At 41.9% G+C, this 25656-nt stretch overlaps 1 protein-coding gene across 9 annotated transcripts in view; it reads left to right on the top strand.

Moving 5' to 3' along the window:
* Positions 1 to 25217, top strand: part of LOC139054128 (carbonic anhydrase 1-like) — a 129794-nt gene extending 104577 nt beyond the window's left edge. For all 9 annotated transcript variants that reach the window (XM_070530726.1, XM_070530722.1, XM_070530727.1 and 6 more), the window contains 4 exons: positions 413 to 508; positions 1950 to 2064; positions 17196 to 17302; positions 23594 to 25217. In XM_070530726.1, the coding sequence (XP_070386827.1) occupies positions 413 to 508; positions 1950 to 2064; positions 17196 to 17302; positions 23594 to 23728 (453 nt within the window). In that variant the 3' untranslated portion in view covers positions 23729 to 25217. The remainder of the gene's footprint in view (positions 1 to 412; positions 509 to 1949; positions 2065 to 17195; positions 17303 to 23593) is intronic.
* The last annotated feature ends 439 nt before the right edge of the window (positions 25218 to 25656 follow it).

Below are 25656 nucleotides of genomic sequence, written 5' to 3'. Positions count from 1 at the left end.
CGTCATCTTTTGCGCGAATAATACGTACGAAGATTTTCAGTGTATTCTTCTCGATATGAGTGTTTACTTGTTCCCTTATGTTCACTTTTTCTTGTTCCTCAAATAAACACCCTGTCTTTCAGAAAAGCTCTCCCATTTCTGCATATTTCTTTGAATTGAGTCTCCACCTGTCAGCTTGTTCTCCTTGTGTGTGTGTGTGTGGGTGGGTGGAGGGGGGGCGGCTGTGCTTTAAATGGGGCAGCATGATCTGCCGATTGAAGATATCAAGAGGAATATCACCGTTACATTGTTCAAAGTATTTTAGCAGTATGAAAGAAATACTTTAATCAGTTGAATTTTTTCGAATAGTATAACATAAGCACTTACAGGCAGATTTTTTCTAATTGCACAGCCCTTTGTTTGTTTCACACAGCTGCATCTGGTGCACTACAATGTCGACATGTATAGCAAGGCATCAGAAGCTGCTTGTTCTGACAAGGGGTTGACTGTGCTGGCTGTTTTCTTCAAGGTAAGCATTTTGACGGGTGTTTACATTCTAGAAAAAAAATTGATTCGTCGTACGTCTTTTACGAAATTACATTAACACGTCCCCTGTTGTGCGGAGCTGGACTCAAAACAGAACATCTTGCTGCTGGAAGCCACCTGTACTTTCTATATCTTTTTTAAAAAGGAGATAATTATGTTATGGACCTTAAACCCCTGGGGAACACATATTCATACCATTTATGCTAAATCATTGGTTGCTATATCCTAATGCCTACTGTGTGCCTTAGTACTTGGAAAATAAAAACAAGTATTATTACTGCATTTCTTAATAGTGTTTTGTCCTACTTTAACAATTTGGATAGCTGGAATATGCAGCTGCATTTGACAGTGGACTAGTTCACTGCCACTCTTTAGACTTCAAGCATAGCTTTTCAGACTTGCAGAAATTTTAGGAAGGTCCTTTGAAGCAAAAGCTGTTAAATGCATAAAGATGGCAGAGTTTAACACACTTGAGGTAGTATTTACCAGTGCACATTGTGTGCTGACTGCTCGTTTAAAAAAAAGGGGAGAAGAAAGCGATTTTAAGTTTGTAATATTAACAGTTGGTATTTTACATGTAGCATGTCAAGTTAATAGATAAAAATGCTGAAGTGTCTGCATTCCTCCTTTAATGTTCTAAGCCATACTGTCTTCTTTGATAAAGGCCAGTTTTGCTTTTGAGTGAGATGCACACAGGTTCATATTGAGGGAGCTTGCTGAAGCCCCATATCAAAAAGTACACAGATACAAAAAATAAGCTTTTCTCTGCATTGCACACCCTGCACCAAAATTTAAACATTTTTCAGTGCCCTTCCTAAAAGTTCGACACTACCACTGCCCTATCACAGAAAAATAAAGGTCAATTGGCCGTTGCCTACAACAGCAGACTTGCCTTTACTTTTGTTGTGATAGGCTGTACATTACATGCATACATAAATACATTGTGACACTCTTTTTCTTTTTTCTCGGGAAAATTACTTTGCAACTAGGTAGTTTTGCTATGAATACAGTACTTCGTTGAAATAATTTTGTAGTGATGTTAGTCCTAGTAGTTCTAGCAGTAGTTTCTAGTAATGCTAGTATCTGCTACAGGCATTGTTCTGGTACTTGCATGCTGTACCATTAAAGTGTTGCAGCATCGCTGCAGTTTGCCAAACCAAATCAGTTGACTTTATTTCTGTTTGCTCACTTAGCTTAGGCTAGCATTGTTCTCTCTAGAAATAGCTAAGTGTACTTTTGACATGCTCAGAATTAATGGTCTTTGAATCTGCTGCTACGCCATTTATTCTATTTTTCCTAAAATATGTAAGCAACTCTGACCTCAGGATCAGACCCATGGTTTTGCAGTACATTAGGCCTTCAATGTGTTAAGCCTGCATGGGCATGAGTAACTGTTCCTTTCATCATTGACTAATTCATTGCAGGAAGGAAAGCAACACGAAGAGTTGAAAAAGATCACTGACTGTATGTCAAAAGTAATTTACAAGGGAATGAAATGCCCGCTGGACCAAGATATTGACATCAACTCATTGATTCCTGGTAAGAAAAGGTTGCATGTAGCAACAGTGTATATAGCAATTTGGATGTTTGCCTTAAAGGAGAACAAAATAAGGTTAAAGTGAGGAACAATGAAATGAAGGTATCAAAATTGACTAAGTTATGTAAATATCAACCAATCAATTTAATTATTCTAGTTTGTACTGGAAGGTCTGTACTGTACTTGAACCTGATGTTGTAAGGAATGTTCTGACCTTTTGAATAACAGATCAAAGGTATTTGGGTAAATACTCAATAATGTTTGAAATAATTTTGGTTGGAAACTTCACATTTCAGCAGTACTAGTATGAAGCATCCTTAATCCTCATTGAGCAACAGGCAGAGAAGGTGGCCCATATATTGTATGTTGTACTCCAGATGGTTTTACATGTGCTACTGCAATACACTGGGTGTGGAGAGTCTGCACTAGTCTGCTAATGATGGTCCCAAACCTTAAGTGAGCCCAAACAGCTTAAGAAGTTGAACAGCATAAACATTGTCATGCTGCTGCTAAAAAACATTGTTGCACCACCACTAGAAGTAAACAAATAGTGAGAACGAAAGTTTTAAGCAAGACAACAATGGGAGCATGCTTTCACCACTGCCATAACAACCAAGGCAAGAACGTCATGCCACCAAAAACATTGTAGTATTAAATGTGTCATACTTCATCAACAGATGCCACTACATCAACATTTGATGTAACATTTCAAGCATCACTTAATACGTGCATCTGGAATTGTGTCGTGGTATTTCAACAGTCACAAAGTGCACAAAGTTGCTAAGTGCTACAACAACACGACTGTTGACATAAACAACTAGACAGGCGATACACAAGTGGAATACACATGAATTGAATATCCTTAAAAAATTTAATCTCGTGCATTGTACAACCAAATATGGGAAGTGTTAACATAGATTCCCACATTGTGTGGGATCTGTGTAAATTTTCTTATGCACACAATCTGAAACTCTAAGAAAAAATTACTGAACCAAAAGTAGCGCAAAGCTATGAAGGAAACCCATATACAGTACACTCCGCTTAAACGGAACTCTAAGGGACAGAAAAATGTGGTCCATTTGTCTCAAGTTTCCTTTAACTGAAGGACACAATAACCAACAATCATTTTATTCGAAGAGCATCTGAGTGTTTGGATATTACTGTGGTGAAAAATGACTTTACCATGATCTGCTTCTAGTATTGGTAGCTTCTTTAGTGCAACATTATGTTCATGTGCAAAAAAATTCCCAATTACTCTGCACAGTCCTCGCATTCAAAATAGTGATGCAGACTTTCAACTGAATCTCTTGCTGTCACGTCCGGAACAGTAACGTGCAATGGAACAGTAATACCTATGCCTTCATCAATAGACTCTGTCTTCGCCCCGAGCGGCACCGATTATATTTTCAACTGTCTCTTCAAAGCTGATAACAATGGCATCATCTCAGGTCTCATTCCTGGTAGTGTGAATGAAGCAGTAGTGGCAGTTTGACTGCAAGATTCTACCTACTCTGGAATGTTCTCTTCATGCTCAAGGATCATTATAGTGAGGTCCTCATGGTGGAAACACTGTTTCAACTTTGATGTATTTAATTTGCATAAACTTTCCTGCAAAACTGCCTGATGGATTGGATCTTTTTTTTTGTTATAGCATCACCATTTGATATGTTTGGCATATTTTTCCTGTTTCATATGCCGATAATGTAGGTGGTAGTTCCGCTTAAGGTTCCATTTAACTGAAGTTCACTAAAAGATGGGTTCCGTTTCACCAAAGTTTGCAAACATTGAGCCCATGGGCAGCCAACCAACCCCGCAGGGGCGTCTGCGCAAGCAGGCGTTTGGTGTGTTGCGACACCACGGACCCGAGCACACGAGGGTTGGACCCTCCCGCGTGTAGCCGTGCGCGGCTTAGCCGTGTCCGGGGAAAGGGGGATCCTGGGGGTTGAGCCAATGCCGGGTGCCCGGACCTTTAAGGCCCCCCGGCGGAGGCAACACGCCTCTTTGGCCTCTGCTTCACGTAGACGGCACCCCCGGACTGACCCACCCGGGGGAAATCGGTAGTCGCCTTTTCCTGTCTCTCTCTTCTCAAACCTTCGTCTTTATCTCTCACTTTACATCTTTCCTGTCTTCTTCTCTCTTCTATTTACTTCCTTCTTCTTGGCGGCAAGGGTTAACCCTGTGTGGCTATCCAATCTTGGGTACACCATATTTGGTTATAGTGGCGGCGTACGGCTGGCGTCGTGCAGACTTGCATGCAAGCTCTGCCGCGTCCCCTCGTTGGGCTCCGTGGTGGGTGGTCGGCACTGTTGCCGAATTTTTATACATTTTCATGGAAACTTCTTTCCCCCAACTTCCTGATCGCCCTCAGAAACGAGGGCGCACCGAAGACCTCTTTCAATTTTTCGGACGACAAGTCCACAACTTTCCTCGATTCCACGTCATTCACTCAGAAAAGCCAGACAAACTAGTGCGATCGATTTCACCGTTCCTTGTTTCCAAGTCTTTGACCGAAGTTTTCGGTACAGGATATAAGGTGTCGAGAATGTCAAGTGGCGATCTCCTTTTGGAGCTCCAAAATCAGAAGCAGTATGAGAAGCTGCCGAAACTTGTGTCATTTGGGGAGACCCAAGTAACAGTAACCCCGCACCGCACCATGAACACAAGCCGCGGTGTTGTCTCGGACGATGACTTGCTGGAGCTCACGGAGGATGAACTCTTGGAGGGCTTCAGTGACCAGAACGTTATCAATGTTAAAAGAATTAAGATCAGGCGTGACAGCAAAGAAATCAAGACCAAACACCTTATATTGACTTTCGGCTCAAGTATTCTGCCCGAGTCTGTAGAGGCCGGGTACATCAAGCTCCGTGTTAGGCCATATGTGCCAAATCCGCTTAGATGTTTCAAATGCCAACGCTTCGGTCACAGTTCGCAGAGCTGCCGAGGCCGTCAAACCTGTGCGAAGTGCAGTGCACACGAACATACTTCTGAAGCTTGCGTGAACACTCTCCATTGTGTAAACTGTGAAGGCGAGCACGCCGCATACTCGCGGTCGTGCCCGTCCTGGAAAAAAGAGAAAGACATAGTCACAATCAAAGTAAAGGAAAAGATATCATTCAAAGAGGCACGCAGGCGGGTAGCATACTTGCCAAAGAAAAGCTTTGCCGAAGTGGCGCGTCAGGGGGCAGCGTCACAACGGCCTCCGGCGGCTGTCCGACCCACAGGCAGTGAGTCGGCAGCTACGCCCCCCCACGGCGGTTGCAGCTAGCGCTGCTCCGTCAACCCTGAATGAGGGATCATCGACCCCGAAGGTTGGCGCAGCCGAGGTTGCCCCGGCCTCCCCGGCCCCTTCCTGCGCTGGCAACAGCCGGCGCAGCCAAATCCCTCAGGGAGCCTCATCGACCTCCGGGCTGGTGGGCGCAGGGGTCTTGCCCTCCAAGGCGGGACCCTCTCTAGTAACTTCTCGCTCGCAAGAGCACGTGTCCGGCGCCTCACACGAGGCAATGGACACTACACCTTTCCTCACGGCGCGCCAAGCGCCTAAGGAGCGGCGAGGCTCCCTCGAACGCTCCAGAAAGGGCAAAACCCCGATTACAGGGCCTCGAAAGAGCTCTGTAATCTAAGACATCTTTCAGTTTCCGTACACACAGCACCAACTTACTTTAAAAATGGATACACAAATAATTCAGTGGAATGTCCGAGGTCTTCTTAGAAACCTTGATGATGTGCAGGAAATCCTCCACCAACACAATCCAAAAGTGCTGTGTTTACAGGAAACACACTTAAAATCCAAACACACAAACTTTCTCCGACAGTACATAACTTTTCGCAAAGATCGCGATGATGCCGTCGCATCATCGGGTGGTGTGGCGATTCTCACCCATAAAAGTATAGCATGTCAACCTTTACAGCTACGAACGCCCCTTGAAGCAGTGGCAGTGCAAGCTGTTCTGCTAAACAAACTTATCACTATTTGCTCAATTTATATACCCCCACACTACAAACTGAGCAAACATGAATTTCAGTCCTTCATAGATGAATTGCCAGAACCTTACGTTGTACTTGGGGATTTCAATGCGCACAACAGCCTGTGGGGTGACTCTCGTATAGATGCGCGAGGTCGTCTTGTTGAACAGTTCCTATTCTCTTCTGGTGCATGCCTGCTGAATAAGAAGGCACCCACATATTATTCTCTCGCCAACAGAACATTTTCATCAATTGACCTCAGCCTAGTTTCCCCATGTATACTGCCTGAACTCGTATGGGAAGTTATGAACAATCCTTACGGGAGCGACCACTTCCCCATACTGATAAGAACATCTAAAGAAAACAAATATCCTCCACAAGCTCCAAGGTGGAAGATAGACACAGCCGACTGGCAGAAATTTCGAACTCTCTCTAGGATCTCATGGGCTGACCTGTCTTCCTTAGAAATTGATGCTGCTGTGGATTATCTTACAGCATTCATAATAGATGCCGCATCAAGATGCATATCCGAAGTAAGTGGTTTGGCATGCAAACCACGTGTACCGTGGTGGAACAGTGAATGTCGGACCGCCCGTAAGAATCAGAACAAGGCGTGGGGGTTGCTGCGAGCTTCTCCCACCGCAGAGAATCTTGTCAACTTTAAAAAAATAAAATCCCAAGGTAGGAGAACCCGCCGGCAGGCCAGAAGAGAAAGCTGGCACAAGTTTTTATCGAGCATTAACTCCTTTAAGGATGAGGCCGAAGCCTGGAACAGAGTTAATAGGATAAGAGGGCGGGAAACACATTCACTCCCCCTGGTAAACACACAGGGCGATACACTGCAAGACCAGGCAGACTCACTTGGGGAATATTTTGAGAGCGTGTCAAGTGAAACAAATTATACACAATCCTTTCTCAAATCCAAACAAACAGAAGAACGTAAGCCATTAACAAGAAAAGGTCGAGAGAATGAGCCTTACAACCGTCCTTTTGGTATTGCTGAATTGAGAGCTGCCTTGAGCGCATGCAAGAGCTCCGCACCAGGATCGGATCGAATCATGTATGAAATGCTCAAAAATTTACACCCGGATACGCAAGTTACACTACTCACACTTTTCAACACCATCTGGGATGCAGGGTACCTTCCAATTGCGTGGAAGGAAGCCATTGTGGTCCCTGTTTTGAAACAAGGAAAAGACCCTTCCTCAGTGGCAAGTTACCGCCCAATAGCCCTCACAAGTTGCATTTGTAAGGTGTTTGAAAAAATCATAAATCGGCGACTCATCTTTTTCCTTGAACAGAGCAAAATGCTTGATCCTTATCAGTGCGGCTTCCGAGAAGGGCGCTCCACAACTGACCACCTTGTACGTGTAGAAGCAAATATCCGGGACGCATTTGTACACAAACAATTCTTCTTATCCATATTCCTCGATATGGAGAAGGCGTACGATACGACGTGGCGTTACGGAATCTTAAGAGACTTGTCAGAAATGGGCATCCACGGTAATATGTTTAATATAATAAAAAGCTATCTGTCAAATCGTACCTTCTGGGTAAAAGTCGGCAATGCACTCTCACGTCCTTTTACGCAAGAAACGGGTGTACCCCAAGGAGGCGTGCTCAGCTGCACGCTATTTATCGTGAAAATGAATACGCTTCGTGCTTCACTACCACCCGCCATCTTTTACTCTGTCTACGTGGACGACATTCAAATAGCTTTCAAATCTTGTAACCTTGCAGTCTGCGAGAGACAGGTACAGCATGGCCTGAACAAAGTGTCAATGTGGGCAGACAAGAATGGGTTTAAGATCAATCCTAACAAAAGCTCTTGTGTTCTTTTTACAAGAAAGAGAAGACTTATCCCAGATCCCTGCATAGAACTGCATGGACAACAGATACCTGTAAACAAAGAACACAAATTTCTAGGTGTCATACTTGACTACAGACTCACCTTCGTCCCCCACATTAAACATCTCAAAGAAAAGTGTCTAAAAACAATGAACATAATCAAGCTTTTATCCCAGACTACGTGGGGTAGTGACAGGAAGTGCTTAATGAATCTCTATAAAAGCCTCATTCGATCACGACTAGACTATGGCGCCGTGATTTACCACTCTGCCGCCCCAAGCGCACTAAGGATGCTAGACCCGGTCCACCATCTAGGAATCCGACTGGCCACTGGCGCTTTCAGAACGAGTCCCATACAAAGTCTATATGTAGAATCAAATGAGTGGTCACTTCCTCTGCAGAGAACATACATTAGCCATACATATTTTCTGAAAGTCCACTCAAACTCCCAACATCCCTGTTATAATACCATTAATGACATGACATGTGCTACACTCTTTCGCAATCGTCCGTCCGTAAGACAGCCTTTCTCGCTGCGTGTGAGGGAGCTTAGCGAAGAAATGCACGTTCCACTCCTCGAGCTTCGCCTAACGCATCCAGCCAAGCTGCTACCTCCTTGGGAGTGGCAGCTCATACAATGTGATATATCGTTCGTGGAAGTCACAAAGCATGCTCCAGAGATTGAAATCAAGATGCATTTCCGGGAACTCCAGCACAAATACTCCTGCACGGAGTTCTACACAGACACATCAAAGTCACGCGACGGGGTATCCTATGCAGCCGTCGGTCCATCCTTCTCGGAATCCGACGTACTGCACCCGGAAACTAGTATCTTTACGGCTGAGGCCTACGCACTGCTGTCGGCCGTAAAGCATATAATTAAATCACAACTCCAGAAATCAATTATATATACGGACTCCCTCAGTGTTGTGAAGGCCTTGATGTCTTTCTGTAATCATAAAAATCCAGTAGTTATTGAACTTTACTCCGCACTGTGCAAATCATATATATCTAACCAACATGTGATCATATGCTGGGTGCCTGGACATAAGGGCATCGAGGGAAACGTTCTAGCCGACCAGATGGCCACATCAATCTCATTGCATGCAGTTAACTCTACTGCTTCGGTCCCTGTCACAGACCTGAAGCCTTTTTTAAGAAGGAAACTACGAAACTACTGGCAACGCATGTGGGACGAAGAAATAAATAATAAACTGCATGTAATAAAGCCACAATTAGGTTTCTGGCCTCCTGTAACAAAATCCCGCCGGACAGATGTCCTATTCTGCCGTCTAAGAATAGGACACACTTTTGGCACACATAACTTTTTACTCACAGGAAACGAGCCTCCAACCTGTGGTCGATGCGGGGAGAGGCTGACCGTCCTCCACGTTCTACTGGAGTGTCGGGAAGCCGAATCTGAAAGAAGGAAACATTTTCTCTTAGCATACCGGCAGCAGATCCCCCTTCATCCTGTTATGTTACTTGGTCCAGAACCACTCTTTGACACCAATGCCGTCCTAGGCTTTTTGAAAGATGTTGCATTGCATGTTATTAGCCCCACACATTCGTAGCGCTTCCTCTCTTCAGAGGATGCCGCTGTGATCATTATTTTGAATAGCACGTGCCTCTAGGCCCTTGTGGTTCAAGGGCTCAGGCGAGGCAGCAGTGCTCCAAGTAATTTTACCATCTTATATATTTTATATTTTGCATCATTATTCTACGATGGATTTTAGTGTTTAGAGTATTCGTCATTAGTCATCGCCATAATTTTATAGCACGTAGATTTTACGCACTTTACAGCGACAATTTTTAGGCCACTTTACAGCCAAATCACATCTCCATAATACATCGTCAACATCACCACTTGTCATGGCGCTCTTTGGCCAAACCTGGCCCTTGCGCCATTAAACACCACATATCATCATCATCATCAGCCAACCAAGGTTTTATCCGGCATTTATGTTTAAGCGAGTTTCATTTATCCAGTATCACTGTGCTCGTTTCTCAGGGAAAAAGTGTCACATTAGAAGACAACGCCTTAGTACTATCGCATCATAAATGAGCAATAGAGCATGTCACGTTTATTTATATATTTCATACTGTTAGCCTTCTCAGGCTCCTACAGGAATGGGTAAGTTACACAGGTAGAAACAAAACGTATGCACAAAAATGAAATAAAACATTCATTAAACACCAACGTCATTAGCAGTGTCGACACAGCAACATTTCAGGGAGAATGAGTGACATATTAATAATGAAAAAAAAATGATATACATATATACACGTATTCATTATACGCAGACATATATATTCACAGGGAAGGAAGCAACCACAACTCCGCCCATATGAAAGCGTGAAAATTGGTATCTGCACAGTGAATGAAAGGTCAGATACTAGCTGTTTAAACAGTTTGGGAGCGACAACACTGTGAAATCAACTCAAGTTTAGCTGTGAACGCATCCATGGTTAAGACGACCATGCACTCATGTGGTAGCTTGTTCCAGAGTTGTATGGTAGGCGGGAAAAAAGAATATTTGAAAGTATCGCAGCTATATAAAAACTGCCATATACATTTTCAATGGTTGATTCTCGTCGAGTGTTGTTAAGGTGGTTTGATGTAGTCATTTTTGTTGACAGCTATGTTGTGATAAAGGCGTTCTAAGAATTCCATAGATGCGATACGTCAGCGGCTTTCCACATTCTGTATGGCGGCGCGGTTGCACAGTGCAGTTAAACTTTCACTTCTGGAGAAACAAAGCAAAGGGCCTTGTTTTGGATTACCCTTAGTACCCCTGTCACATGGAAGATCAAATGTAGTTTACAACGAATGACATTCGCTCATAATGCCATTTGTTTGTTGTCACATGGTAAAAGGTAATGACATTTGTTGAAAATGACATTTCCAAACAATTGAGTTTGCCAAACTCATTCGCATTTGTTTTGGAACTGAATATGTATATTCGACACTCGGAGCCTACCGGTCAGCTTTGCAACCAGCACATGCTTTTTTGTTGTTTAACCAAAAATAACTATTGTGCTGTCGATTTTATTATCTAAATATTACTGTAATGATATTTAAGTGCATCTCAGTGTATAAATAGAGAAAGCTACTCTCAATCCAGTATCTCGACGGCCCTGTGGCTTTGGCTGTGGTGGTCATGTTTGTTGCACTGGAGCGTCAGCCACAGCCACTTCGATTGACTTGACGTAAATGCACACATGTGTTTTCCTATGGCAAGCCCCAACGATGCGGGTATTAAGAGCTCACATACACATCACAACGACGAGGACACGCAACTGCCATTCTGATTCCTCTTCAGCAGAAGTAGTGGACTTCTTCAGCTTGGCTTGACTCAACTTGGCTGGCAGTGTCAAAATGTTACTGATCCAAAAGCACAATGTGAAAGGAAGGATCATATATTCCAATGGAATTTATCATATTGGAAAATAATTATTGGACAAAAGTGGTTTTGATGCTGTTTTTGCCTCTTTTTTTTTTTACTATCATCGCTGTTGTCATTTTCAAATGACATTAGTTCTCGCCGTGTGACAGCGTGCGGTGATAATGACATTAACCGTAACAAATGTCATTCATTGGAAATGGCATTGAATTTACTGTGTGACAGGGGTATAAATGTTTGGTCACATAAGCTTGATATGGACTCCAGAGTGTATGGCAGTATCTGAGGATTGGACACACGAGTGATTTGTAACTTGATAATTTAACATGCGGTGGTGCCATTGCTAGTTTTATATGAAGAAAGCCCAACTGTCTGAACACCTTTTGGCACATGTCTTTAACGTGTGTGTCTCATTTTAATGTCTTTGTTATTATTACTCCCAATTACTTATTATCCTGTGCTGATCCCATGATCAACTGATCCCATGGTCAATTGATCCCATGATGTTATAAGGGAAGTCTAATGGCTTTTTTTGTGTATGTGTTATCGACATGCAAGAAGCCTCGCTTAAGTTTGCATCCACACCCCATTCCTAGCACCATGTGGCGATATTAAGCAAAAATGAATTTAATTTTGATTGAGTTGCCCATGTTCGCACTGCTGTGTATATGACGCAGTCATCTGCGGAATGTTTTAGTGTTGCCTGGCTTAACATGGGGGGGGGGGGGGGGGGTGCATGACATTTGTTCATTTATGTATATTAAAAATAAAATGGAACCTAGCGCAGAACCCTGTGGAACGGCCAAAAAGACTTCCAAACTTTTCAGATTCCGCCTCGCCTACATTAACATACTGCCTGCGGTTAGAAACATGCGTTCATTCATGGCATCACTTTCTTCTATTCCGATGGCTCTAAGCTTTTCAACTTCTAATGCCCTGCCAAATGCCTTCAAAAAGTCGGTGAATATTGCACCAGCTTGCGTCTAAAGTTAATTACAGTCGCAAATTTGTGTGTTATTTCTAGAAGTTACGTCACAGTGGAAACACCTTTGGGAAAAGTGTGTTGCTTGAAGTACAATTAGTTGTTTTCTTCAAGGTTGGCCATAATAGCTTTGTTGATAATATGTCCTATGTGCTTACAGCAACAGCTGGTTAGTGAAATGGGCCTGTAGGTGTTTACGCATAATTTGCTCTCACCTTTATGGATAGGGATAATTGTTGCACGCAGCCAGTCCTTTGGTAGGGTAGAGGTTTGAAGAGATGCTGTGAAAATTTCATAAATAAAAGGCGTTACTTGTTCCACATAACGCATTTGGATCGTATTAGAAATGTTGTTGGGTCTTGGAGATTTTGTAACATCCATTTGCAGCAGCAGGTTCAAAATTCCTGGTTCCATGAACTCTATTTGTGTCATTGTTAGTTGAGACGTTAAGCGCTTCCCTGCTCTCTAGGTACAGTAGAGCATGTTAAAACAGATTGAAAATACATGTTGAAGGCATTTGTGATTGTGGGTGTGTTGTAAGTAACTTCACCATCTTTTTCTAACTGGATAACAGAACTTTCAGGCCTGGAGAGATAGTGCCAAAATTTTTGCAGTTGTTGCATCAAGAAAGTTGTTAGCGTAGTTGAAAAGAAGGTAAAGCGGGCAGATGCAATTGTTGCTTTTAGCTCACTGGCAAGTCTATGAATGTTGGCAGTATTGCATTGGTTTCTGCACATATTGTATTTTCCTTTTTATGTGAATAATGTTATACATTATCCACAGCGATTTACATTTTGTATATTTTATTTTGATGTCGATAAAGTTTTCACAGAATGCAACGCCTTCATTGAACTTCTTTGATTACCTACAGTTCTCTATCTCTCCAGAGTGAAGCAGTCTAGTAATGCTTCCAAGTAATCTATGACATTGACATTATCAGCTTTGTTGTAAATTTTAGCAGCCATGCGTATTCCATACGGCGAGCATCTGGTATTCATGCTCTCGACATTCAATGTTAATGCCAGTAGTTTGTGATTGAATATGCCATGTTCTACTGTTAGTTCTGATGGTAAATTATGCAAAACAAATGTAAGGTCCAGTGTTGAACTGCTTTGTCCTTGAATGCATGCAGGCTCTTTAACCAGTTGATTTAATGAAAAAGCTAAAGCTAATATTTAAAATAAGTTTGCAGCTTGAGGTGATTGCAAATGTGTTCCAGTCGATTGAAGGAAGATTAATATCACCAGTAAGAACCACCTTGCTTCTTTCTTTGACCGTGCCAGAAAGGAAGTCTGAATGCATGTAAAGTAGCCAAGATCATTCGGTTTCCTGTAAATGCCTCCTATTAGTATTAAGGTGTATTGCCCTGTTATAGTGCACCAAACACTTTCATGGTTTGGGATGCTTTCCTCGGCATGAAAAGACAAATTTTCTTTGACTGCGATTGTAACACCACCCTCGCAACTTTTGCGATCAGATTGTAAAATTGAGTAACATGGTGGAATTATTTTTGAATCGTGAATACAGGAATGTAGCCAGGTCTCAGTAATGACGATAATGTAAAGAGAGTATAGAAGCAATAGTTATTCAAGTTTGTCAACATTATTTACTATGCTTCATGCATTTAAGTATATCAAGGACAATTTATTTATTTTTTATTTATATATTCAAGGTGCTCACAGGCTACAATAAGGTTCAAACAATGAAAAGGAGCAAGGAAACGCTGTACATAAATTCTCCATTATGGAAATGGAAGTTATACAGCACTTAGCGATAAAGGCCGTATCCAGTTTATACAATTCAGGTTACAGTAAGAAATTTGTAAATGTACAGGTAATTCTATTTAAAACACGTTCACTTGGCATATTTGCATAATCAATTCAATATCAGCATTTAAAATGTGCAGTAACTCCTGTCTAAAAGTCACAGGATTAACAATATTTGTGTCAGGAAGATTATTCCAATATTTAATAGCCTGTGGCAGGGCAGATGAATTAAACGCGCTAGTTTTGTCAAAGAGGCATTGAAAGCTATGTTCATTATGCAGACGTCTTGAAGAATGGAATGGAAAAGTTTAAGGAAAACGAATGCTCACTGTGACTGTGACTAAACAAGGTAGCGAAATAGTTGGAAATTTTTCTAAAAGTGGAAGTATTTGTGCTATCTTGATGTTTGTTGCGCTAGAGTGTATGCTTTAATCTTTGACGATGAATCGAGCAGCTCGGTTCTGAATAGCTTCAAGGTCATTGATTAGATAAGTTTGGTAAGGTGACCAAATGGGTGCTGCATGTTCTAGTTGAGAGCGGACAAATGTTTGATAAGCTAGCTTGCCAGTAGTTTGAAGAGCGTCGTAAAGATTACACTTCAGATAGCTGAGTGTTCGCAATGCTTTTTCTGTAATTGTGTTGATACGAGTTTACATACTATGAAAGAGTTGGTGTAAGATGGACGCCTAGATACTTATATGAGGATGTGCTGGAAAGAGAATGATTATTAAGCATGTAGTTAAATGAAGAATTCATATGTTTACGACTAAACATAATCAACTTGCATTTATGTGTATTTAACATCAATTGCCATGAGGAACACCGCTCAAGATCTTGTTGAAGAGCAGTGTAGTCATAATGTGCTTGAATTTTTCTATGTACAACACGGTCGTCCACATACAACCGAATTGTTGATGAAATACCTGAGCGAAGGTCATTTATGAAAGTGAGAAAAGTGGACCCAGCATGCTACCCTGAGGTACACCGGACGTAATGTTAGACGTATCAGAAGAGTGGTTGTCAATGACTGTGAACTGTTTATGGAATGACGAGAAGTTTCGAAGCCATCAGACGGTTAGGGAGTCAAGGTTAAGGCAAGATGGTTTGGCAAACAGACGTCCGTGCACAACACTGTCAAATGCTTTTGAAAAAATCTATGAATACAGAGTCAGTCTGGGAATTATCATCCATGCTTGTGTGAAGGTCATTAGTAAATTAGTAAATTCAAGTAATTGTGTTTCACAGGAAAGACCTTTCTTAAATCCATGTTGGTTAGGAAAGAAGAAACAGTTTTTTTGTAAGTGTTGTGCAGTGTTAGATACAATTATGTGTTCAAGAAGTTTTCCAGAGACACTTGTTAGAGATATAGTATAGTAGTTAACAGAACTTTTGTTACCAGATTTAAATAGCAATAACTTTACCGAGCTTTCAATCGTATGGTACCTCGACTGACGATAATGGTTGTTGAAAGATGCGGCAAAGGATAGCACTAGAAGGAATGACAGTGTTCTTTAATATCTTTGAGTTTGTACCGTCTATACCAGCAGACGTGGCTACCTTAAGAATGGTAATTTAAGAGTGCTAATTAATCTGGAAATACCGTCGGGGGTTATGGTGATTGGCCCCATAAACGGGCAATCTACCTCCATCGGTGAAGGCATGTTACAATGATCCTCCTGGGTAAGCATTGCAGAAAAGTGATTGTTAAAGACATTTGCACAGTCCTCTCAATTGATAAGGATACCAGAATCGTCTTGCAGTGATATACTAGAAGTAGCTAGTACACGGGGAGATAACTTTCCAAAACTTACTGGTGTTATTTTTAAGCAGTGATTGAAGGTCACATGATTTTCTTTTTTCCTTTCGAACGGTGCAACAGTAGGCTTTTTTGGCAACCAATGAAGGTGTACATTAACATTGCCACAGGCAAGTAACATTACGTTTACTGGCATCCGCACAACATATTTCTTTGGGCAATACTCTTGAATTTTCCATCTCATCCTAACCATACAATTTGTCATTTACGTTGAGTATGTTGTAGACAAGAGTAGCTTTATCATCATTTTCTCTCAGTTTTGCATGATTGCCGAAGCATACTGTGTATGGTATCAACAGGTGCCAAGAGAGAGAGAGAAAAAACTTTATTTTCATGTTGGGTGGTGTGGTGGAAAGGCCCTCAGTCCAGAGCCTCGCTTGCAGCATTCTTCAAAGTGCAGCACTGATAAACGCCGCAAGGTACCGTTGGTTGTCGGCTCTGGCTGCTTCTGTCAGCCACCCGGCATGGGGTTTAGGGGAAAGATTTGTAGGGGCAGGCAGTGGAAATGGGGGTGGTCCACAGGACCAGAAGATATGGGATATGTTCGGGTGTTGTTTGCCTCAGTATCGGCGGGGTGGGGGATCTTCAGGTAAGAGGCCACAGAGGAGGTGCATTTGCGCTGGTGTAGGGAGTGTTTCAGTCTGGGCCTTACGAATCAGTACACCCTGTTCACGGGTGAGCAGGTGCCAAGATATCGTCAGAAACAGATAAATGACTGTCTAAAACAGGTTTGAAGCACAGACATCTTTTCAGTGATATTATAAAAGTGCGAAATGGCAGGTCGAATTCGGTTACCTATGTTTTTTTTACCGCTACACTGAAAATGCTTGATTGATTGAACATCCACACCGAGCTTGTCTTTTAGAGTGTCATTAACAATTGCCTGCTTCTGATCAGTAGCAGTTTCACAATCTTGTTCTGTCAGCCTATAGATGAAAATATTAATACGGTGGCTTCAATTTTCCAGCTCGTCAAGTTTGTCGGTCAAGTACTTGACTTGCTGACATACGTCAACTTTCTCTTTGCACTTGTCCAGTTTTTTGCTGTGTTGTTTAAAAGTTGCAAATGATGCTTCAATTTCCACCATTCGAGGATTAGGTGAGCTGTTGAAGTTGGCAATTAAGCCTAAATTGTGTGTTTGCGACAGCTTAGGACAGTGCAAGGCATGAATTGTGATACTGCAAGCCTTGCTTTGCTTGTCCCTAATTGAGGTCTGAGCAGTAATTTAAATGTACAAGCTATATCAACAGCTTAGTTATCATGGCCATAACAATACTATTTTGTGGCCTAGTCTGTTCTGTATTTACTTGGTGCCTTGCTGCTGACACCTAAATTTAATTTTATCTGTTCCCAGCCAAGGGTTCATACTGGACGTATGAAGGCTCCCTGACTACACCACCTTGTTATGAGAGCGTCACTTGGATTGTCTTCAAGGAACCCATTGAAGTGTCACGAGAACAGGTGAGGTTATCTTGTGCTTACTCTCTTTTTCAAGCTGCAAAGAAAGGGCTTGCATCATTGAAACATTGGCACAAGTTTTCGTATTTGATCTGATTTATTGAATTTTAAATATGCATCGTCCATAGTGTCCTGCATCACGTTTTTAAAATGTAAGGAAAACTGCCTAACTTTTAAAATATTAATTTACTAATTTTTCTGTCACAGCTTCCGCAAGTTGTCATTCTTCCCAAAAATGGTAAAGCATCAGCACAGAATGTATTGTTGCCATTTGAACCTGCATGCTTTATACTCTCACTAGAGTTATTACTGGAAAATCTTGCACTCAGGTTCTGTCAATTCAACTGCAGCAGGACACGAAAAATTGGCTAGACTTTTCCAAAGTTTGACTTGAAAGGAAGTCTCCAATAAGTGTGGGAACCTTTTCGTTTTCTCAAACAAAAAGTCAAATCAAAGGTGGGCTGGATTAACTCATGTTTTATTAAGGCACAAGGTCCCTTTTCAGAGAATTTTATATCTTGGTATTGAAACTGATGGTGGGTAATTCCACCATCAGTTTGCTTTATTTGCTTTATTCACAACATATAGCGAGCCAAAGTGGCCCATGTTGAGCATGCTGGCTTTAGTGCCGTGATGACTCGTTCCAGTTAACATTTGCTCTTTTAAAAAACGAAAAGGCAATGGTTGCCACAAATGAAGGAAGGTTTACCTAGGTTTTTTATTGTGGCAAGAACAGAGAACATGTTTTCTACATTGTTTTCTGGGACGCAAGAGAGAACAAACTGAACACTATTTGGGTTTGGGTGCTCAGACAAATTTAGTGTTTGTCCCCTGCAGTTAGTATTTAAAAGGTTTTAATCACCGTCAGCTGGCTAGCGGCAGTTCTTGCAACGGACAGTGCGTTGACCACTGCACTGACTTCTGCTAACGATGCTCCTCAAAGGCTGCAGCAGGCATATGAAGCAGGGCCACATTCTTGAGATTGCCGCTAAGTTGGGAGACCATCTCATGTGCCGACTGAATCAAGGCAGTGCTTCCAGAACTCAGGTTGTGCAAGGAAGCTTGGTGCATAAGCAGTCCACCCAAACCGTCGCAGGCATTCTTCCCATGCGCGGTAGTGGAAAATATCCACCTCGCGGACATATACTTGGAGTGGCATAACTCATACAGTTGGTGCCTATCTTTAAAATGGCTCGCTGCCCCATCACTGATGTATGTTACATGACAATATATGGGTACTTTTTCATCTAACACTTCATGCACCTAGGGGGTAACACCTAGGGGGTAACACCTAGGGGGTAACACCTAGGGCATAGCACCTAGGGCATAGCACCTAGGGCATAGCACCTAGGGCATAGCACCTAGGGCGTAGCGGGCATGCGCTGCATCGTGATGCATGTTGTCGCCTATGGCAGCAAAGCTATGCTTACCTTATTGTGGCAACACAGGTGAAAATGGAGATTTGTTTCTTGTGCCAATGGTACGATTGTGTTTCACTTGAGAGACGAACAGTCGAGTTTTTTACAAAATCAAAATGCTGAACAACGCTTGAGTGCAGCGTATGTATTCATGAGGAATCCATTTGGTCACCCATTTGCCAAGCACTTTCACAAAAAGGTTTGGAGACGGTGTCTACTTGATCAGCTCACCGCTTTCCCAGACAGCATATGTGACCTCATACTTGTGGACTATTCCCAGACTGGCGAAAGTGAGGCTTTCAACATACAAAGTGAGGCTTAACCTAACATACAATCTGTGGTTGTGGAGCTACAAAGGCACAGTGCTTTCATGCCTTCCAATGAGATTTCCATGCTGGTTACATTCTCAAGCACAGAGCCACAAAGGTTGACATTAGCACAATAAATGCAAAGCTCTTGATGCGGTGCGAGCAGCACCCATTTTGGACGCAGGCTGTAAAACTTTGACAGGGCAATAGCACTTTTGGGGTGACCCGCTTTGAACATCTGGAACGTCTCGCATATAGAATATGTCATAAACTGCTTTGAGACATACTCTCTCTGGCCGTATGTGATGACTGATACAACATCCTTCTTGTTTGGGCTCTGCCGAGAGCACCCAAGTTCGTACTTGGTGAAGTAGTCGAGCGCACCTTGTAGATCCATTAGGCTTTAGCTTGAGCTCGTGTACGGATAAGACTCTGACCACATTCCATGCTTCTCATGTGAATTTCGAGCCTTTCTGAGCATGTACATTGTGACAGCTGGGATTGCCTCTTGAATGCATTTATTTTCAACTTCTGGTGGCATGATTGTTAAGAGGAGTTGCTCTTGATAGGACCTTGAAGCCTTGTACACTTGCTTCAAGCTGTTTAACCAGCGAGTGCATGTACAACATTCTGTCACAGACGGCTCAGGTGTACTGACGCTTCCCTATGCAGCGCTCATAGTTGAGCATATCTTCGTCACCATGACACTTTCACTCTCAGCCCGTTTTCTCTTTCCGTAAGATAGTCTGCTGTGCTTGTGAATGGAAGATGGTGGCTTCAATGGTGAAACATCAAAGGAAAAGTGGACGTACCTGTTCATGTCATCAATCACTTCTTCTTCCTGAAGGAATGCCTTGTCTGCTTCATCGCGGGTGTCACTAGATGAAGACAGAATTTCCTTGAGACACGTAAAGCAGTGCTGGCAGACCTCATCAATGCCGCGAATATCCTCAGCCTCTGGCAGTAGCTTCCGCAGGGAAGCAACATTCAAAATGTTTATGCAATGAAATTTTTTTTTTCTTAGCCATCTTCTTTTTGTGAACGCTTAAATAATCAGCGCAGAATACTTAGACTGAGCTATGAGCCGCATGCACCACATGTTTGAACAGCTAGACCAAGTCTAAATGTTCCTACTGAACAGCACCGCATTCTTTCTGTTCCTATTTCTGCGCTGCTGTCGTGACTGAGCCTCCAGAATGTCTCACGGTTTCACGTTTTATGAACAAGGCTGTCTAAAGCTTTTTTCTGTGAAAACGTGTGGGCCACACGTTATCGAGCGCTGTCAAAACATCATAAATTAGGCAACTTCGGCAACCTTTGGCTCAGTCGTGCTGCACTGCATTTTTTCGGACAGCTGAAACACAGTGGTGAAGGTCAAGGTAAGACAGGAAGATGTTATGTGTGAGTGACGTGGAAAACGTGATAACAGGAAACGAAATAAAATGGCTTGGGAAATGACTCAAATCAATTTTTAGAAAGGCACAGCATGAGTTGCACGCGATGGTGCCAAAGAAGGTTCCAGTATCCATTGCACATATGGGATGGTGAACAGGCAGTGAAGCAGCACCTCCATAATAGCGCACCTGCTGATTATGGAAGTGCTCCATCGCTTACGGATTAGCCTGCCTTGGCGCCACTTACAGGTGATTTACTGTGCGCACCAGGCGGGTTTTGGCAAAGTCAGCCACAACATGCACTCGCAGTGTCTCGCATGCTGTTGACAAGCGAATAATGGAGGCGTAAGTGCGATGCCCACAGAGGTTGTAGGCTGCAAACTCAGTACGCATTAGCACTTTAGCGGATGGAAGCCCCCTACCTTTGCACACGCTAGATACAAATAAAATCTGACAATACATTTTTGTTGAAAACAAGCTGCCAGAGTGAAGTTCTGAAGCAGCAAAGAAATCAGAACGAGATTTGCTTACAATGCAAACTGATAGACAACCAGCAAAGGTACTGAAGCCAGCACACTCAACATGGGCCACTTTGGCCCATTATATATTGTGAATAAAGCAAATGAGGAGACACATTATTGCACCCACATTTTGCCCGACATGAGCAGACTTCCATCCAAACTTTTTTTTTTAATTGTAACCAGAGTTTTCTTTTTAATGAGCTTTTTATTCAACTTTTCTCTTTCTTCTGTTGTGTTTTATGTAGGAAGATAATATTTTGCATAAATGTTGCAAAGGGAACCTTATGTTTGATACCGTTTTCAAGTTTCTGTGTAAAATTGAAAATATACCGTGACGTATGAGTTACAAAATTTTTTTCATTTGGGCTATGTTTCGAATTTGTTTACATTTTTTTCGTTTATGGACAGCATAAAAAAATGCATGGAACTAATTTACTGCCAAGCATATTAAAATGAGCAGAAAAGTTTTTTAACACACTGTTTTTAGTTTGCGTATAATTTGGCTGTGAAATCGGAAGTTATTGTGTTAAGCAATAGGACGACGCTCACGCTGCCACCTTCAAATATTTTTCTGGCTTGCTGGGAACGCCTTTCGGGAATAACATTTTTGGTTCCGTTCAGTTTGAATATTCTTACATGACATAAAAAAAAACAGGCAAAACAAAAATATCAAGCAGACATGCATGTTTCATCTCTCGTGGAATCACCAATGGTGTGTCTCTGGCTTTTAAAAGGGAGCATAAAAGGCTGTACGAATGTTTCAGGTAAAAAAAATGTTAAAAGTAATTGTTCACCAATCAAGAATGCCCCAATACCGCCATTACACAAACATCAATCACTTGACATTAAAGTGCAGAGATAGGAAATAATCTGGCAACAGCAGCCATGTAAGCAGGCTGTGCTATAAAGCAAGATTTTTGCCCTGTGATAGGCACAAAGTCTTGAGAGTACCATAAGATGAAAAGTTCAGCCTGCATGAAAAAAAATGAAAAAATAAATTGGTGGTTTTTAATGATCCTGGTTCATAGTACAAATTAATGTAAAAAAAGAAATTGCCAAAGAAACTACTTTTCCTGCACAAAATGTTTCTATAATAAATATTCAAGCTTAAAGGGGTACTTCCACACATGTAGAATAGTTAGAAAACCATAAAACTTATTTGGTTGAATTGGCAATCCTCATAGCTAAGGCCTTAATGTTACACCTATCATGGAAAGAAGAATGATAGGTGTAATGTTAAGGGATAAGAAAAGAGCAGATTGGGTGAGGGAACAAACGCGAGTGAATGACATCTTAGTTGAAATCAAGAAAAAGAAACGGGCATGGGCAGGACATGTAATGAGGAGGGAAGACAAGCGATGGTCATTAAGGGTTACGGAGTGGATTCCAAGGGAAGGGAAGTGTAGCAGAGGGTGGCAGAAAATTAGGTGGGCAGATGAGATTAAGAAGTTTGCAGGGACAACATGGCCACAATTAGTACATGACCGGGGTAGTTGGAGAAGTATGAGAGAGGCCTTTGCCCTGCAGTGGGCCTAACCAGGCTGATGATGATGATGATAGCTAAGGCCTCCTTCATCTCCTTTTATTATGCATTTGTTGTGTGTGGCTGGTCAACTGGTGGACCACGACCTTTACACAGTGGTGGTCATGGCCATTGGCGAGGCATACTTAAATAATGTCAACCAGTTTGGAGCACTACTGAGCACTATGCGTTCTGTTTACACAAACACAGTTACCAGGAAAAAAATCTTAACGGGCAACCTATGCAACAATATCGCAAGGTAGCAGCAATGTAAACAGATGCTTGAAGCAATATGGAGCTTGAATTCTCATGCAGTTTAGTTGCACTAAATTAAACAAAAAAGAAGTGTAGGAGCTTTCTAGCCATCAATACCAAATTTGTTTTAATTTTTGTTTTGCCATCGCATATTTACGTGATAGCTGAGCAGCCCCTGGTAATAAGTGCTGTCTCTTGATAGCTAGACAAAGCCATGGACATCTATAACACCTTAGTGGCATGCAGCTGCATGAATCAGGCAAAATCTAAAGTAAACTAAAAATTCTCAGTTTAAAAGTAACAATATAAAGGTAGCTCAATTGGTATAGCATCGCACGTGAAATGCGAAGGTGGTGGGATCGTTCCCCACCTGCAGCAAGTTGTTTTTTCATCCATTTTCATTTTCATTAATTTATCGTTTCTTTATTTTTATTTATTAAGCACAAGTAATTTGCCCTATGTTGTCCTTGGTGTCAGTATTTGTTGGCTTCTTATGATATGACTAATGAAAACAAGCCCCTCAGTTAACCCCTTTTCTTCTGGTTTCCTTCATCTTGTATCGCGCTGTTAAAAAAATCTGCTGTGTGTCAATTAATTTGCACATGTAAAAATGCAATAGAGGGAAATGCTGATGATCACAAACTCTTGGTAGCTTGAAGCAATGTTAGTGCTGAATGGATTCTGCATCATACTCCCATTGTGGCTTTTTTTTTTTTCGTAATTTGTCATGAGAACATATTTATAAAAAAAAATTTTAAACATAGGTCCTGATGTTTTAACCAAACACAAAACTCTTTTGTAGGCATTGTCCAAGCATTCTCTGAACTTTTCTCACTTCTATCCCCCTCCCCATCCCTCCTCTTTCCTTCCATTTAGTTTGAAGCATTCCGCCAGCTGTTGTCTTACAAAGAAGGAGGAGGACCCCAGGTGCCTACCGATGGCCCAATCCTCAAGAACTTTCGACCTCCACAGCCTCTCAATGGTCGTGTTGTGCGTGAACCCTCGGAATAAGCTCACCGTCAACATGGTTCTTCGCTGAGCAGCTTTTCTTTTCTTCACCAGCTTCACTCTACCTTAACTCTTTGATGCTGCCAGAAGTTGTGCATCATATCTAGATTGTTGAATTAGCTTCGCTTTATGTAGCAGTAACACTGACTTTTTTTCTTTTTATGTTTTTTAATAGTTGAAGAAAACTGGAAAATGCTGGGGTCTTTGCACCTACCCCATGTCCCCAGAGGCACTCATTATGACTGCCAGAACCGTCAATTTTGGTGTGGCTAGTTGGTGGGAAAAAAAAAAAAAGAGGTCTTGCTGTGAGCTGTCATGTCTTGCCTTGGAAGTGGTGGTATTGTGCACTGGTGAAACCATCATGTTGTGTTGTCTGTCTCCTGTTCAAATGTGTAATTAGGTAGTATGCCCACCAAAATCTAGTCAAAGTGGAAATATAGTCGAATACTGCTGTTTGACTGCAGCATGTACGCACTATTGCAGCTACGAAGCAGTACTCTGTATTTGTTAAGTGTTTTGCAGCGTCCAGCTTCAAAGTCCAGGAAAGCCTGATGGTGGCACAACAGCAATAATGAGTGCATTTTAAGGTGTTGATGTTAAGGTGTTGATGGGGGTTAGGCTAATTGCCTGTGTGCCCAACTTGCAGTTAATAAGCTCACTGATGGTAAAATAACTAAGCTGGTCCTGTACATTCATGTCTTCCACCTAGTAGCTCTTGTAGACATGTTATGCATGCACTTCTGGTCTGTGGGGTTGACTAGTTGCAAGTAAAAAGAAAAAGAACATCATGCACATTTAACTCCTTTCGTTATTGCATTTGCTTTCCTCTGAAATGTGCCGTTTGGACATATGCAGTACAAGCTGCACATCTGTATGCAAAACCTTTTGGCACAATTATGTACTATATTGTTTGTCACATCTTCAGAGGTTCTATGCATATTTTTATATGTGTATATATGTATAGATATATATGTATCCTTTTATCAAAAATGAACATTGGCAGAGAAGCGTCATCAAAAAAAGAGCAGTGATCAAGTTTTGCATGAAATATATGAACTTGTACATAAACAGTTGTAGTGAATGTTATAGCCTTTAGCGTAGGTTCATGTCTTTCAGGAACCATAGTACAAGGCTGCATTTACATGTTCAGCAAGAAATCGCACGGCATCGAACTACTGGTATAAGAGTTGTCAATTTTAGAGTCTAGCATACCAATAAGCAGTGCATAGAGCAGAATGTCTATCATGTCTTGCAGTAGCTGGCAATGTGCAGGAAGAAAAAAAAAATTTTCTTGTAGAATTGTGTGCACTTTCATTTATTTTATGCTCTCTGTACTGCTTCTTTTATTGATGCAGCATACTGCCATCTTGGTACAGGTGACAATGACAGCATACTGCAGACTTTTTTTTCTAACCATGTGCCTTTATTGAATAGCAAGAAGTATTTTATGCAGTTGCCTGTTGAGTTTCTAATAAAATCTTGTTGCAATGCAGGTTGCTCATGTACTTGTGTATGTTTGCATTCTCCCTCCACACCACCCCTTCACACTTTGATATGATTGCTTTATCTTCAGGTAACTGTGTGTGGAATTGTGGGGTTTTTTAATAAATTTACTCCACTTTTACAGCATGTTTTACACAGCATGGCCAACTGTAATAAGTGAATCCATGTGCAAGGGAAGTGTGATTTTGTTTCCGTTACACGCACACAAAATAAGGATGCTCATAGAGTGCTGGAAAAATTTGTTTGCCAATTTTTGTAAATTCACTTGCATGGGACAGCATGTCAGTTCCCTTTACGAGAGATAACCGTCAGTGAGACAGGCCTTACTTTGTATGCAACTTGTGCATCTCGATAAACCAACTAGCTCCACAACAACCACTAACGCACAGCTTTTACTGTAGTAAACGAATAGGTATCGTATAGAAATC

The sequence above is a fragment of the Dermacentor albipictus genome, chromosome 1, assembly GCF_038994185.2.
Source record: "Dermacentor albipictus isolate Rhodes 1998 colony chromosome 1, USDA_Dalb.pri_finalv2, whole genome shotgun sequence".
Lineage (NCBI taxonomy): Eukaryota > Metazoa > Arthropoda > Arachnida > Ixodida > Ixodidae > Dermacentor > Dermacentor albipictus.
This window is presented reverse-complemented; position numbering and strand designations above follow the sequence as displayed.